At 34.1% G+C, this 15,895-nt stretch overlaps 1 protein-coding gene across 1 annotated transcript in view; it reads right to left on the reverse strand.

The window, feature by feature from the left end:
• Positions 1 to 6,804: 6,804 nt before the first annotated feature.
• LOC142980675 (neuropeptides capa receptor-like) overlaps positions 6,805 to 15,895 on the reverse strand; it is a 139,359-nt gene continuing 130,268 nt past the window's right edge. Inside the window, exon 7 of the mRNA XM_076126187.1 lies at positions 6,805 to 7,518. Within this exon, the coding sequence (XP_075982302.1) occupies positions 7,275 to 7,518 (244 nt within the window). The 3' untranslated portion in view covers positions 6,805 to 7,274. The remainder of the gene's footprint in view (positions 7,519 to 15,895) is intronic.

Here is a 15,895-nt window from a genome sequence, read left to right on the forward strand (position 1 = left end):
GATATTTAAGGAATCTTAAAACATAAGTACATTATCTTAGTAGGTAACATTTCATCTACCATTCAAGGCCTAGCCAGTAAAGCAACGATTGATATTAGATCATAAACATGAAACCTACAGCATCAGTTCACATAATGGGCACTTTGTCATAAAATATCTATTACATCGTAACGTCCGAGAGCTTTATTTCTTTTTTATAGACTTGATCGTTTACGAAGTAGCCGTAGATTATGTTTCACATTGTTATTATATCAGCACTAAATCTCGTTTATTATAGTTGACAACTTAGTAGAGGCTTATTTCAGCTCAAAAGGGTAGAAAGTAATGTAATTCGTTAGTGCTTAATAGTCCAACAACTTAGTAGAGAGCCTAGTATGGGAGGGTCGCAGCTGATGGAGGTGTTACAAACTTTATAATTAAAAGAATCAGTGACCCACACGCCTACAGCTGACAGTGGCCTGTTTGATAGAAATGCTTTATTTTTAAATTAAACAACTTATTAATGATAATACAGATAACTCGTACATGCCAAGGCAATTTAATTCGAATTTGAAAAATAAATAAATTGAAAAAAATCTAAATTATTGACTATTAATCTTTAAAACGATCTATAGGTTAAGCTACGCTTGGCGCGGTCATTCCAAAGATGGGTGGCCACTTAGTGGTTTTCGATCGAAACGCCTCGATGGCGCATAAAAAAAGTAGGTCTCGGTTTTTGTTTACTAAGTGAGTCATTCAAGCAAGCCTGAACGAATTTGACACTAGGTTGAACACTAACGATAAAATAAAGTATTGTATGTTATCCACATTGTACAATTCTAAGCCGATTATCCAGACAAGCCGCCTCGTCCCAAGATTTACGACACGTCGCCTTTGTTCTGTCCTCCAACAGATGATATCATATTTGTGACACAATGTACTACGTAGCTACTAGTGTTTTTCTTCACATATTTCATTTGGAGACAAAAATGAGATGTAAGCAATATAGCAAATATATCTCTACCTGACGTAATTGGAACAGGAGAACTTGGTAAATATGCTATTACTTTTTATTGCATAAGTTTTGCTTATGTAAAGCTCCGTACTCACTGATTTACTCGATAGAGCTGTGCCACTCGACGTAATCGCTCGCACGTGTAAACTTGTTTGCAGTGGGCTTTTTCCAGTTGTGAGGTTTACAGTACACATACTGATTTTTACTTTAAGCGAAAACTATTATGTACTATTCCCGGTTTCTGAGGTACATTTAGCGGTAGTTTGTCTGTTCGATAGCGTATAAACTCATATAAAAAACAGTTGGATTGATAAACTACCGCTAAATGTGCCACACAAACCGCGCATAAAATGTTTAATATGAGCATTTATCCTATTGTCCAAAAGACTACGATTGCCGAACGTTCTTGTAATTGAGACCGACTTTTATTGTTAACTTCTTAGCATGTAGCTTAACTCAAATGCGACTACCGATCCAATTGGCCGGTAAGAAGTAAGAACGCTTGAATTTCTTTTTTCAAGTCAACTCCCGCATTCGGAATTGCTATTGTGTCGCGGGGACTTTTAAAAACACGGACACAAAGTTCAACCAGACCCGAAACAACTATTTGTGGATTGCACAAATATTTATTCCGTGTGGGAATCGAAACCACGACCTCTCGACGCAATGGTAGTGGCGTGGCGACTACCTTAACCACTGCGCCACGAAGGCCGTAAAACTATGAAATGGAAAAAATTGCTGCATGTAGAGGATATTTATAAAACGGCGTGCCTGTAGGAACAATGCGGAAAACAATTAAAATTAAGTTTGTGTACAGTCGTTCCACGTGGCTCACGTAACATAAACACTCGATAGAGTAGATACTACTGAATTATTGATCAAAGTGGATTTGTTGAGTAAGCGCTATTTAGTTCCGAGAAATACTGACCGGAGGTTGCTTGTATTTATTGATAGGCTATCTTAATTTATGACTATGCCTCTACAGACCTCGGGTTCGAATCCTTGGTCTGGCCAATAAGTATTTTCTGAGGTAGTCTGTAAAGAATGCTTCATAGACTGCCCGGAGCTGGGAAGTTGAGGTCTTAGACCTCCATGCCTTTGAGAACACATTAAACTGCGCCTGGCTTCTCACTGGTCGTGCCGGTTATCCGTCCCAGCGGGCTACGATAGTGAAAGAAGGGAGAGTGCACCTGTCTATTGTGCACACGCTTGGACACTACAAAACATAGTCGGCACTGTTGGCAGGTTTCAATGATATTTGGTCGTGGTATTCGGACATCTGCAAGAAGAAGATTATCTTACTCTGAGTTGAGTGATTCTTTTTCATATTTTCGACTGTATTATATTATTTTCATGGAAATGTGAAAGATAATATATACACAGCACTTACTTTCCTGTTCGGAAGAAAACAGCGCATCATGATGTTATTAAGTCAGCATAAATAAATTAAGGTATGAGTTTTATGTTACGAAAGTATTATGTGCCTCTAAGAAAATGTAAATAGAAAAATATGTCTCACAGAATGTCATGACATTGTTCGTAAAATTGAAACTTATTTAAGAGCAAACATTAACTTTGTCATTTTATAGCACTGAACATCAAAGAGGAAAGATGTTCAAATTGCTTCATGCATTTTAATGCAATATTTTTAGGCGAATATTTTTACATTTTTTGTTTCTTGGATAATCATGTTACTTACGTAGAAGAAATATCGTTTCATCCTCTCGTAGAATATCTTAAATCTGCAAAATCAAAATTTGGTTGTAGTATCTAAGATTCTGAACGAATATCTCATATAATATATTTTTTTAATTATAACTACGATATAACACGCCTAGTTTCAGCTGAAATGTCTTACACAAAAATGTCGAAAACACACTATGTGAAGGTAGATTGCCATTTTCAAAGCCACGTCTGAGCCGAAAATGTGGCGATGCGAAGAAAAATCTGTAGCGACTGGTATTTGCGGCATTACGCATTTTTTTTGACATGTAACTTCTCTTGCGAACTAAAATTCCAGGGATGGGTAACAATTCGGTCTTAAAGCTAATAATACTAGCCACTTCTATTTTCCCTTGAATTGCTGGATGGATGTTCATGTTGATGTATATTTACTACAGTAAAATATGCCAGTGGAAAATTCATTATTAACCATTTACCTAGCATTTAGCAAGACATCAAGTTTAAGTGATATTAAGCGTACACGTGTATCCCCATCCCTCATTTTATTTCCAGCCTCTAACTCCTGACAAATGAGCAAAAGCCTTTCAAATTCAATTTCCGCAGTCGCACGGAAGTCGTTATAATTAACCCTAGCAAAGTTATTATAGTAATTATGGCTGTAATAATTTGTGTGGTCTCTGCCGAGTATCGATCGTTTAGAACTTTGTAGCGCACTTCCTGACGCGGGCAATGAGCGACTCATGGTGACGAGGAACTAACATTGTAAGCTTGTTATGAGTTCGTAAATATAAATTCACAATGGCGGTCGTGCGCAGGTCGGACCTTTGATCCTTAATGTTAATGATGCGAAGGTCCGTATAGAGCCTTAAAAAAGGTAACATTTCTAGGTATTATTTCGCAGCGGTTGGGAGAACTCACGTGTTTCCTTTTCTGGATTATTTGAACAAATTGTTCATTGAACTTCGCATAGCTTAAACGTGTTGCTACGCGTCCAAGCTATGCGCTATATACGCGTACGTTTCCCTGCATCCAAGTTGTACCTCAAACTACACGCCTAAACTATTCAACTAAGTTATGTGTCCAAGTTACGCGTCTACGCTCAAGTACCGGTCAAGTTTTGCGGCAAAACTTGTGAGACTCCTGTAGGAAACTTAACATGTCCATTTATACAAGCTAAATTATAATATATGTCGCGACTTACCCAACACACTGAAACTACGCTCGTCGGTCTATGTATCTCTGAAACATACATAAGTGTATAAATATCTAAACCTAACTAATAAATACTAGTTATCAACAACGCAATACTGTTACCTAACTTACATATCCTATTACGAAATTCCAGGCTCAATTCAACTCAAGAGGATAGAAAGCAACGTAATTTGTCAGTACCTAGTACGTTCAAGAAACCTAATACCTCTTCTAATAAGAGTACGGTAAGAAGAATTTTATTATTAACATGTATTATTGATTATTATTTATTTACTTAGTTAATATATACATTATTTTACAAAATTACTTTTAAAATAAAACTTAACTATAAATAACTTTTAACATTAAACTAAACTAAACTAGAAATAATTAACAAAAAAAAAAATATTTACAATTATACAATAAGAAGAATGTTTCACTCAAAATTCTCGAGAACTCATAGTCCTGTTAACACCCTGTTCCCTGGATTCCTTCAGACTTACTAACTCGAAAGTTAACGGTTTGACCTCCGTGTTATACGTCCTACTTTTTACTTACACATAATTTTATGTTACTGAATTTCATGTTATGAAAACCAGATGTTAAACGAGTTTACTGTACCTAATGCTTAAAACTATTAAAAGGGGACAAAGCTTACTAATATGCATTTTGTCCATCGCGAGATAATTTCCTAAAAAATATTTTGGATTTTGCTAAAAAGACTCCATACTATATTATATTCAAGTTTTCCTTCAAATAACGTTTTCTGAGGATAAAACGTAGGTCCTAAGTTAATCTGTATGTATTTTGCTACGAAGTTGTCTATTACTGGTATATTTTTAAAATTTCTGTCGTTTAATAACCACGTCTTACTTAAAATGTACATTTAAAACAGTATAAGTTGGTAAAGATTTCAAATAAGATATCAAGTCAAATTATACCATATATTTTATAACAAATTTTACATTATATCAAAATAAGATAGCTTACATTTAATCTTATTATTAATTGTGTTAGAGTTTTAATAACATACTTATTAACATAATTATAACGAACAGACTAAACAATATTTACATTTTATTCAGTTGGTAAAGCCAAAATATTATGAAAATATGTACTAACAAGTAACATAAAAACTAAACAAACAACATAGTATTTTATCGACAAAAAAACACTTCAGAAGCTGTATAACAGAAGACTCAAGCAGAGTATTGCGAAGAATAAACCCACCTTTTCTAATTCATATTTTAGTCCCACGGCATTACAATAAATAACCTTTTAGTTAACCGAGTACTTAATAAACAGCAAATAATATTACGAACCAAAAATTTGAACATAGTACCTCCTACTTTTGAAGTCGATAAATGAATCATAAATGTAGCCTTATTAAATAAAACAAGCGCTAACCAATGATTAGTTTACTTGTTCAGGGTCCCACAGACCCACAACCTTAAATCAGCTTAGAGTGAACGTACATTACATACAAGGACCCAATTAAGTATTTACATAGAACACTTAAGACCTATTCTACCCTTACATAAGTATTGGTTAGCAAAATCGTGCTATTACCACACATTTTCTTTCTGAAAAAAGATTGTTTTGCTATTTTAGCTTTTGTCCGCATAATGAGCATTGTGTGAAAAACCATCATCCCCTTTATCCATCGATTTTCTCTGTATGCTGAATCCCATCAAATTCACTTCGGATGTTTATAAGCAGCACATAAATGCATTTGTTACAATTAAATGTAATCGTATGAAATACGCTAACCATTACCTATCCAAAAAGTCAAATAGGCCATTCATATATACAACTACTTAAATTTAAAAATACAATGCTACATTAAATAAATTCTCGTAAAAGTGATTTATATTTTCTATTGTTTTTATGAATATCATGTAGTGTAACACAGCTCCAATGTAAAGTAAAAAACAACCAAGAATACCTTTTAATACGTAATACTTTCGCATTTGTATTATCAAGTACAATACGACGCCATTACTTCAGAACAAAAATACCTATTTCAGCCACAAATTACTTGTATTTTCAATAACAATAACAAACGATGTAAAGGTGGGAAATAAACAACACTCGTAGGTAATTATCGCCTCTCGTTCCGGTGGCGTTGGAACAAAGAAATCTCGACATTTTATTGATACTTATTACCACTTAGGAAAGCTGCTACCCTCTTAATGAACTATAAACGTGTAATACGTTGTTTTCTATGAGTTATTGGTTTTATTATACACATACTTGTTATAGTAACTAAAACAATTTCAGATCGATTTCCTTAGGTCTATAGCGCGAGTCTCTACAGACGATACTGTCGAGTATCGAAAGTTTGACATTTAAAATGTACTGACAAAATAGTTCGTACAACGCCCGTTAGAGGTGCTGATCAGATTTTCATACAACATTTCTTGACGACTAACCGGTCAGTCGATAATAGAGAATCGAACTCCAAAAATGAAGATTTAAAGAAAATTAATACAATATTATATCATAAAATTACTATGCACTACCTAGCTTCAATACTATATTATTAAATTCTATATTTAATACAATACTATACATTATTATTAACATTAACTACGTGATAAATTCAGTAAGTATTTTTTTGAGCATTTGGTCAATATACTTCAATCTCTCCAAATTATTTTTGATCATTAAAGAAAGTGATTTATAGTTTCCTCCTAAAATTGCAAATGGAAAATAATCAAGACAATATTACAATGAGAAACAAATGCGTACACATATGTTCTATAACATTAGATAACAACAAATAATCATCTAACCCCCGGTTTCTGAGGTACCTACATTTAGCGATAGTTTATCTATTCAATAGTGTCAAATCTCATATAAAAAACGGCTATTGAATAGATAAACTACCGCTAAATGTACTCAAAAACCGGGGGTGAGTCTTTTAAGACTCGTTTATGGTAGTATTCTGCGCAAGTCGTGATAGTTTTCAATAGTTAACCTTTTAAGTTCTTTGGTAATGAGCAGTAGGCCTAATTTAGATCTAGGAATTTTGTATCAATTAGCGGAATTTTCAAACAATAAAAGTATTTACATTTTTTCACCGTTCAAAGTTCTTCAAGTTGATTAAAAGTTATCATAAAGCAAGTTCCTACAGGTTTTTGAAGTTTAAAATAAGTTATTTAATTAAAATTCTGCCAACAACATCGTTCATAATCTTAATTAGGAGGAAGTATTTCTTAATTTAGGTAAGTATTTAAACTTCTGATAGATCATTAATGGTTTTAATTGACCATCCACTTACTTAATTACTTTCTTCAACAAATTTAGAATTAGACTTAATTTACTACCAAGTAAAAAGAGGTTATATACAGAAATATTCACCAAAGTAGACCCTGGTACCGAAATACATTTATTTATTTTCAATTCACGTTTTAGTGAAACTGTTGAATACCGGGTCGCCATTTTCTTCGCCCACGCAAAATGGCGCTGGGTCTTTTACGAAGTCGACTTTACTAACAAACGATATTCTTGATTCTCGCTTTGCTGAGTTGACGCTTTGTAAGGTCGTCACGTCCCTGCAGGTGGTGTGGTCTAAATTGATGATGCGGGAGTCCCGGCGGCTTACCACCTTCCGGCATAGCAAGGTCTCTTGAAATGCGATACGGTACCTGAGGAAGGAAATCATGTTTAAGAATAGGAACTACGGTGTATATTAATGTATATACGGTGTTTCGTGTATTGCACAATGATTCGAACTGGTTTGTATATATCGTCACTTAAATTCATAAGTCTCTTATACGGGGATGAGTACTGACTGTACAGTTTACATAAAGTGAGAGACGCAAAAGAAATTGCCAAAATTCGGGCTATTAATGAAATATGAACTGCCAATCATTGTTTTACAGTGACGCAGCGACTGATCAATTTCTATGAGCATATTTAATCCATAAAAAAATCTGTTGTAGTCAAGGTGTAAATAAATGATTTCTATAATGCATAGATTTCACATCTCTCTGGCGTGATATTGAAAGAAATTCGGTAAGTGAATTACGATTTGATGTCTGGATATTCCCATGTGACATGTAAATTATTAAGATACCTTCGAGTCCCAAACATACTACGTATTTGAGACTCAAATTCAAAGTCGACAAAAATTTACCTACCTAGTATGTGAGTCAGTTTTCTAAGAATCACATCAAAAAGTAGTTCAAAGGATTTGAATTGTGTTTTTAATATTTTTTTAAACAGTCATGATCTCAATTGTTCTATAACATAGACGGTGTTTGACTTGTCTAACAGACGGTTAAGAAAAAGAAATAGTTACTTTTGATTTATGTATTCTTAAGAAAATTAAAATATCATTCAATTATGACTAATATTTTTTGAAAGAGTTTTTTACGTGGTTGCCGTCTCCTTTTAAGTGCGATTGTAGCCTTATCATCTAGCTCCCAAGTCCCGCGTCCTTTACAACTTGGTATATAGTAACAATAATCTGTACAGCGAAATCTGAGAGTTAATTGCCTTCCTAACCTTGTACAATATAGTTGTATGAACAAGGTGGCCTTATTATAAGGAAACATCTGTGCTCCGACATTGACTTTGTATTACAATACTTCAGCTCAGGCTTCAACAGTTCTGAAAGTATGGAATAGTTTATCTAGTAGAAGTTATACAGTCGTTTTACAATTTTGCGGTCAATTTATTTGTGGTCAATTCCTCATTACTAATTACTACTACAAAGCGACGTGGAGTGGGTACTACGACTTCGACGCACTTCCAACTCTCTGTTATTTTATTATTAGATAGGCAGTGATAGCCGAGTGGTTTAAGTTGGCACCTCCCACGCAAGTGGTCGCAGGTTCGAATCCGAGGCAAAACACACCAATGACTTTTCGAAGTTATGTGTGTATTAGAAATAATTATCACTTGCTCTAACGGTGAAGGAAAACATCGTGAGGAAACCTTGCATGCCTAAAATTTGTTTAATACATTATTGAGGGCATGCAAAGTCCCCAACCCGCACTTGGCCAGCGTGGTGGACTCAAGGCCTAACCCCTCCCCCTCGTTTGGGAGGAGACCCTTGCCCTGCAGTGGGACAGATATGGGTTATTAAAAAAAAAAAAAAAAAAAAAGTCTGTATATTTTTATGATTACCTATTGAATTTCATTAATGTAATGCTTGGAAAAAAAATTATTGGTTATTCAACACTTATCTGTAAGCCGTCAAACGAGCCCCTCAAGTTAGCCCATAAAACTGTTATGTTTAGAATAGTATATTGTTGTTCTTTAGTAAAATAAGTCAGAAATCGTAACTAATAATACTCGTAAGAAAATTAATCTAAAGATCAAAGTCGAATACAAGTGTTCAGTCTGATACGAGTAACCCTGTATATAACAAAGTGTGAAGAGCCGTCACGTATCTTCGTTGACATTTACATAAGACGCAAGTAATATAAAGTACGCCATTTGTTTTCGTCGCATTCGTCATGATTACAGCGTCGCGTCGCAGACATCCTCTAGACATATAATAATTTTGCGCAATAGTTTTGCAAAATGTTACTGCACGTCACCTTGTATCTTAACTGTAAAAAAATATAGTACTATTATATCGCCCGTTTTTATTTTGCGTCAGGAAAATGCATTAATGCATGTCCCGCTCCAGGGAGGAACCGGGGGTTTTCCGGGCTCTCCCACCGGCTAGGCGTTCCGGCTTTAAAATTCGGCATACCGACTAGAAACTTGACGGCTTTATACGTTCAATACAAAATTATGCTCTCTTTTAAGTTGTTGGACTATAGGGGCTTGTTTCATGTTTTTTATTAAACCAATTCCTGTATTGTCTGATCTATTATTATCTATGTAATTAATACGAAATTTTTTAAAGGTCAATTAAGGTCGACTCCTAACGCAAAATGTCAAAAATAAATGAGCACAAAGAGAAACAAAGATTAGGCTGTGAAAGATGACTGACATGAAAATCTTTAATTTTAATAATATTTATTGTTAGACCTTATTATTTATAATAATATTCAAAAGCGGCTTATTGTGTTAGCCTATCTGCGTTTAATTTAATTCTTCGTGAAAAAAATAATTAGAATATATTTTTTGCACTGTTCGGGATTCCTTGTTAGAAAATAACTATTTTGTTAATTGTTTTTGATGGACTAATTATATAAGCTAAGAAAATGAGTTTATGAAGTTCGCTAACTTTGAAGATTGTTATTAATTAAAATATATTGTGTAGGTAACCAAATTAGTTTGTGCACGAAATATTTTTACATTTTGTAACTAGACTAGTAAGTTTTCAGCTAATTTAGGAATCGTGGATTTTTCCTATTCTTATTTGTTAAAAATAATTTATGAGACGGAATTTTTCCAATGAAAAGTACTGAGGAAGTATTTCAATGTTCGCAAATTAAATAATAATGGGAATAGGTTTCTGGTAACATCTTTGAGTGCTTCTCCGTATTTCATTTAAAGATTTTTATTTTAATTATTTGTCAAACATGAAATTGCTTTAATGTCGTTGTGAAGTTCTCCCTCCTGCTCGATTGACCTTTTCTTAAGTAAAAGGAATAATAATTTTGCGTAAAATTTAATTATAAATTATCGCGTAATTGGCATAATATTTGGTTCTTATAAGTCAATACATGTGTTATTAATAAATGAGAACCAATGTAACGCAACACGCACGTTAATTGGAAAAGATCAGACAGACACCTTTTATAATAATCGCCTAAACAGAAAAGTGTTTTTTGTATACCTCTATTCGATTTGTTCCGCATTCGACCCGCGATGTTTTGCCCCACATGAAAAAATCCGTATTTGCCCTACATTTTATTCCTGTTTTGCCCCAAATGCCATATTTATTCTTAATTTAAGCTTTTATTCCTGTTTTGCCTCATTTTTTGTTCTTGATTCGCCTCGAATAATTATGAGTTCAGATTTATACTGTTTTAGTACAGACAGCCTAAAAAATCATAAATATTCATTGATATTTTATTACAGCTCTTTGCACACAAACTTATGAGCAAGTACAAAATAAGACAATAGATCGGATCGCAACCCTTTTTTTCAAGACCAGTCAAATGTGGTCAGCCAATCAGGGACATTATCAGTAAGGGTCGGGCAACACATAGCAAAATGTAGGTAATTAGAATTAGTACTCATTCGTTGTTTGTGTGTGTTCGAGTTAAAGTGCAAAGAGGTGTGTAATTCAAATTGTTATAATTAGTTAACGTTCATTATTTTATTTTAAGTATTAATTGAAAATGGAAGAACCTTTTCAATCTACATCCCTTACAAACCTATCGTTTATTAAATCAATACGGGGCGACCCTATGCTTCTGTTCGACGAATATGAACAGATAGAAAATGTAAAGGTGGAGTAGTTACCATTTCCAATCATGTAAATAGAATATTGCAACACAATTTTTGCAAACCTAATGTGGCAAAAAATTTGATCAAAGAAGAATTGTTTCGTTGTAAACAAGAAGCTGCATCTGCAGATGGTAAACCCATCACATCAATTTATAATGAATGCTTAATAAGGATGAAAAACAGAGGTACAGATCTAATTGAAGTTTTACAAGAATTATCGAAAATTAAAACTGGTCTCTACAATGCGAGAAACAAATCTCAAAATATTCAAAAGTCAACCTTTAAAATAGCCTCTGAGGTTCAAATACCAAAGGCTTATGAAGACTTTTTACTTTTTGACTACGGGTATAATAAAACAAGAATATAGGCATTTGCTGATCAAGAAATCAGAAAATATATACAAAATATAGAACATTATCGGAGATGGCACTTTTAAATGTACTGTTAAACCATTCAAACAGTTATATATCATTTATGGAGACCTCGGCAGCACTCGGGAGAACATACATGTTGTACCATTAATTTACATCCTATTAATGGATAAAAAAGAAACAACATACACAATTCCTTGATATTATTGATAAATTAAACCCAGACATAACAAACTGTCGCATTAGCCATAAGACAATTAGGTAGAATCAATTTGTGTGCTTACCATACTCTTTTCAAGTGGGGCAAAACAAGAATCAAATTTAACATGGGGCGAAAAAGGATTTTTTTGGAATGTGAGGCAAACGAGTGAGGCGAATGCGGAACAAATCCTCTATTCTTTATGAAAACAGTGTCAAAATCCCATACCAACTGCCTTTGGCAATGCTTACTCGTATATCTTTTGGCAAAATATTTATTACTCTAGAGTTCTATTGTCAAAAACATATTTTTTTATAAAAGTAATAAATGTCGTCCTAGGTTTATTAAAAAAAAGTAGGTAATATAATGTCTACCTAAATCCTTTCGTAATTTTTGTTACGAAAAAAGTAAATATGATGTGACGTAAATACTCACCACTTTCATTTCTGTCTAGTATAAATTATAGCTACATAAACATGAAAGTGTATTGTCACTTACATCAGTACCTCGATTTTCTACCACTATCGACTACCGACAACCGGCTAGCTATCGAAATTTTGACATTTAGAATGTACTGCCAAAATATTTCTTACGACGCCCGTCAGAGGCGCTGATCAGATTTTCATACAAAATTTCTCGATGACAGGTCGGTTGTCGGTAGTCGATAGTAGTAGAGAATCGAGCTACAGTACCTCGATTCTCTACCACTATCGACTACCGACAACCGGCTAGCTATCGACATTTTTGACATTTAGAATGTACTGCCAAAATATTTCCTACGACGCCCGTCAGAGGAGTTGATCAGATTTTCATACAAAATTTCTCGATGACAGATCGGTTTTCAGTAGTCGATAGGAGTACAGAATCAGAAAGCTACAGGCTATTGCGCAAAAACTTTGCCAAGACTACCACTACTTAGGTAACAATATGGAAGTTCAAGGCTTACACGTGTAATATCAGAAAGAATATATTTATAGACCATCTATGATAATTTGTGTTCGAATTACATGAATAAAATCAGTATTGAATCGATCAACGGTTGCTTGGCAAGTGATCGCAAATTGCGATAACACTGCCAATTGTATTGTGTTCAGAACATATAGGGAACAAATTGGCATCTATTTTTATTGTAGAATAAAATATTACATCTTATTTCCAAGAACGTCAATCGAATAGAAAAATATATTTTTCTTTTCCTTTACATAAATTAGACCTCAGGAAAAACACGACAAATATCTTATATAGCTACGAAGATTATCGCAGATCTCACAAAACGAACGAATTAAGAGTTCGAATTCCATCAATTTTTTTCTATTTAAATATTTACACAGGATAATAATGTATTCCCAAGGAGTAATGCTTGTATACCTAACTGTCACTCAACTATTCTAATATACGAATTAAGATTTACTTAGTTAAAATATTAGCTTCTAAAATTGCAAAATTACACTTTGAACAATTATTTCAAACCCGCAAAACAATTTACAACTGCAGCATAACTTAGAATATTTCAATTAAAGTTACGCTCCACAAGTGGGTAACAGCTGTTTAATAAATACTAAGATTGAACATTGCAACTGAATAGTCCTCTAGAGAACCATATTGTACAGTCCATTTATTTGCCTGCATTAACTCTAAAGTGAATCTACAGAGGCACTTACACCGCAAAACTCAACGCTTTAGAAAAATTTATTGCACCCTATTTTTACTTAAACCACTATAATCCAACAACATGGTAGAGTACTTGTACACAAGGTTCACGGCGGGATGAGGTGAACAAAATCCAGAAAATACAGAAACAGTGACCCGTACTACGATTCTCTCGATCTCTCTCGATCAGTAGCCGGCTAGGTAACGAGAAATTTTGCATAAAAATCTAAACAGCGCCTCTAGCGGACACTTCCTAAATTATTTTTGCATTGCATTTTAAATGTCAAAATCTCGGTACTCGATAGTACCGACTGCAGAGAATTGCGCTTCATAAGACTTTTGCAGTGGGCAGTTGCCAGTTCGCCACGGCTGGTTTTTTCTAGACATACATGTCTAGAAATAACACATATAAATACACATCTAAACATTGAAATCTCCAAGATATTCTAGATAATTCGTGCATACCAAGATTCTCTATACAGTTGTCTTACTATAATCAAAGTACGAAATGTCACGACCTCGTGTCAGGGCTCAGGGCTTAGTGCTAAGGGCAAATAATGTTCACCTTAGGCCTTCACAATTGATGGCAGGTAACACGAGGCTCTATTCTTGTTCGAATGTGTGAATGTAATACGATTGTTATTACTGTTGATTTGTTTCTTGGAAGGATAAAAGGTGTCGTATTTTGATTATACATTCACAGAATTGTATATTATCAAGATTATCTTGGAATAGGTGTGTGTGACTATACCCGAGCTTTATACGAATGTTATGTTATATACATTTACTAAGGAAGTGAGGCGCCCATAGCCAGTTGCGCTCACCGGTCAGTAAACGATCTGTGTTTTAAGCAAACTTTGGCGCGGTCATTCCATAGATGGGTGACCGCATAGAAGTATTTGAACTTCGGGCGACTTGATACTAGGTTGACCACTAACCATAGGATAAGAAGAAGAAGACTTAGCGTAGCTCAATCACGCCAATACTAATAAACAGATTTGAAAGAAATTTGGTACACACTGTACACAGATACTGTACCTAGTACCTCTATGTAATAACACAATAACGTCCTCCTGGCCGATATTCGGCTACATCGGCCAGTTTCATTGAAATCATCCAACTGTGTAGCACTTGCGCCACAAAGGCAGCAAATCTAGAAACAATAAAACTATGTAGTTGGAAAGTCTTCAATTCTTAAGAACTAAAGAAAAAATAACAAGTTTGTCTCACTTCAATTGGCTAACTTGATAGCGTGTGAACAAATCGACTCCGACTAGCAATAACAGTTAATGTATTAAACATTAGCTGTCCGTAATGGCTAGTATCAAATGTACGAAAGCAATTTGATACTGGTGTTATTTAATATCACATTTATTACGACATTTTCATAGGATAATAAACAAGGCAATTTCGACGGATATCAAAAGCCATTTACAAGAATTTTCTCAACAAATGGAAGCTCATTTTCCGTTATTAATCTATACCTAATAATACAAAGCTGAAGAGTTTGTTTGTTTGTTAGAACGCGCTAATCTCAGAAAATACTGGTTCGAATTGAAAAAATATTTTTGTGTTGAAAAGACCATTTATCAAGGAAGGCTTAAAGCTATATAACACCACGCTACGGCCATTAGGAGCAGAGTACCAGTAAAAAAATGTTACAAAAACGGGGAAAATTATGACCTATTCTCTTTTATGTGACGCAAGCGAAGTTGCGCGACTCAGCTAGTACGAAATATATGTATATCTAGTTGACTGACGTAAATCACTTAATGTTTGAAAAGTATTTATTAAGGGTATATTTTGGTCCAAGAGAATTTGTTTGAGACAGTTATTTGATTGATACAGTCAAATTAAATTTTGAACTTTCAAAATTTTCGTCGCGTATCTAATTAGAATGTAGATAATAGCAGTTTTCATAAATCTGGTAGTTAAATTAGTATAGTTCACGTACGCCCTTGAAACGCTTAACGCTTAAATTCTTTTTATCTTATTTGTGTAGTTGAATTAAATTGATTTAATCTTAATTGTAGCCCAGATGACCACAAATCAAGTCACTTTGTTGTACTTCGCTTTATCCGATAGATATAGTGATTAGCACGTTACGTTAAAGCAGCTATGTACTGCATAGTGACGTTCAATTTAACGTACACTAGTTGTCAACTGAGATACATGGTTACAATGGTTTTCATACAAAATACCTCAATAGCTACCCGATTGTAGATAGTCGACAATTGTAGAGAATTGCGCTACAGCCTCAATTGAAAACAGATTATAAAATTCAGTCTTAATTCTGATGGATAGATAGTGGATACAGGTGCGCGTTAGAGATTACAAGATTAGTAAATAAATTATGGGAAAAGATTTACTTTTATGTGTTTTTCTAATGATTTTAATTAGTCTGCCTTAATTCTTTACTTTGATGTTGGCTATAAAGACCAAAAT

This window comes from Anticarsia gemmatalis, chromosome 18, assembly GCF_050436995.1.
Source record: "Anticarsia gemmatalis isolate Benzon Research Colony breed Stoneville strain chromosome 18, ilAntGemm2 primary, whole genome shotgun sequence".
NCBI classification, from domain to species: Eukaryota; Metazoa; Arthropoda; class Insecta; order Lepidoptera; family Erebidae; genus Anticarsia; species Anticarsia gemmatalis.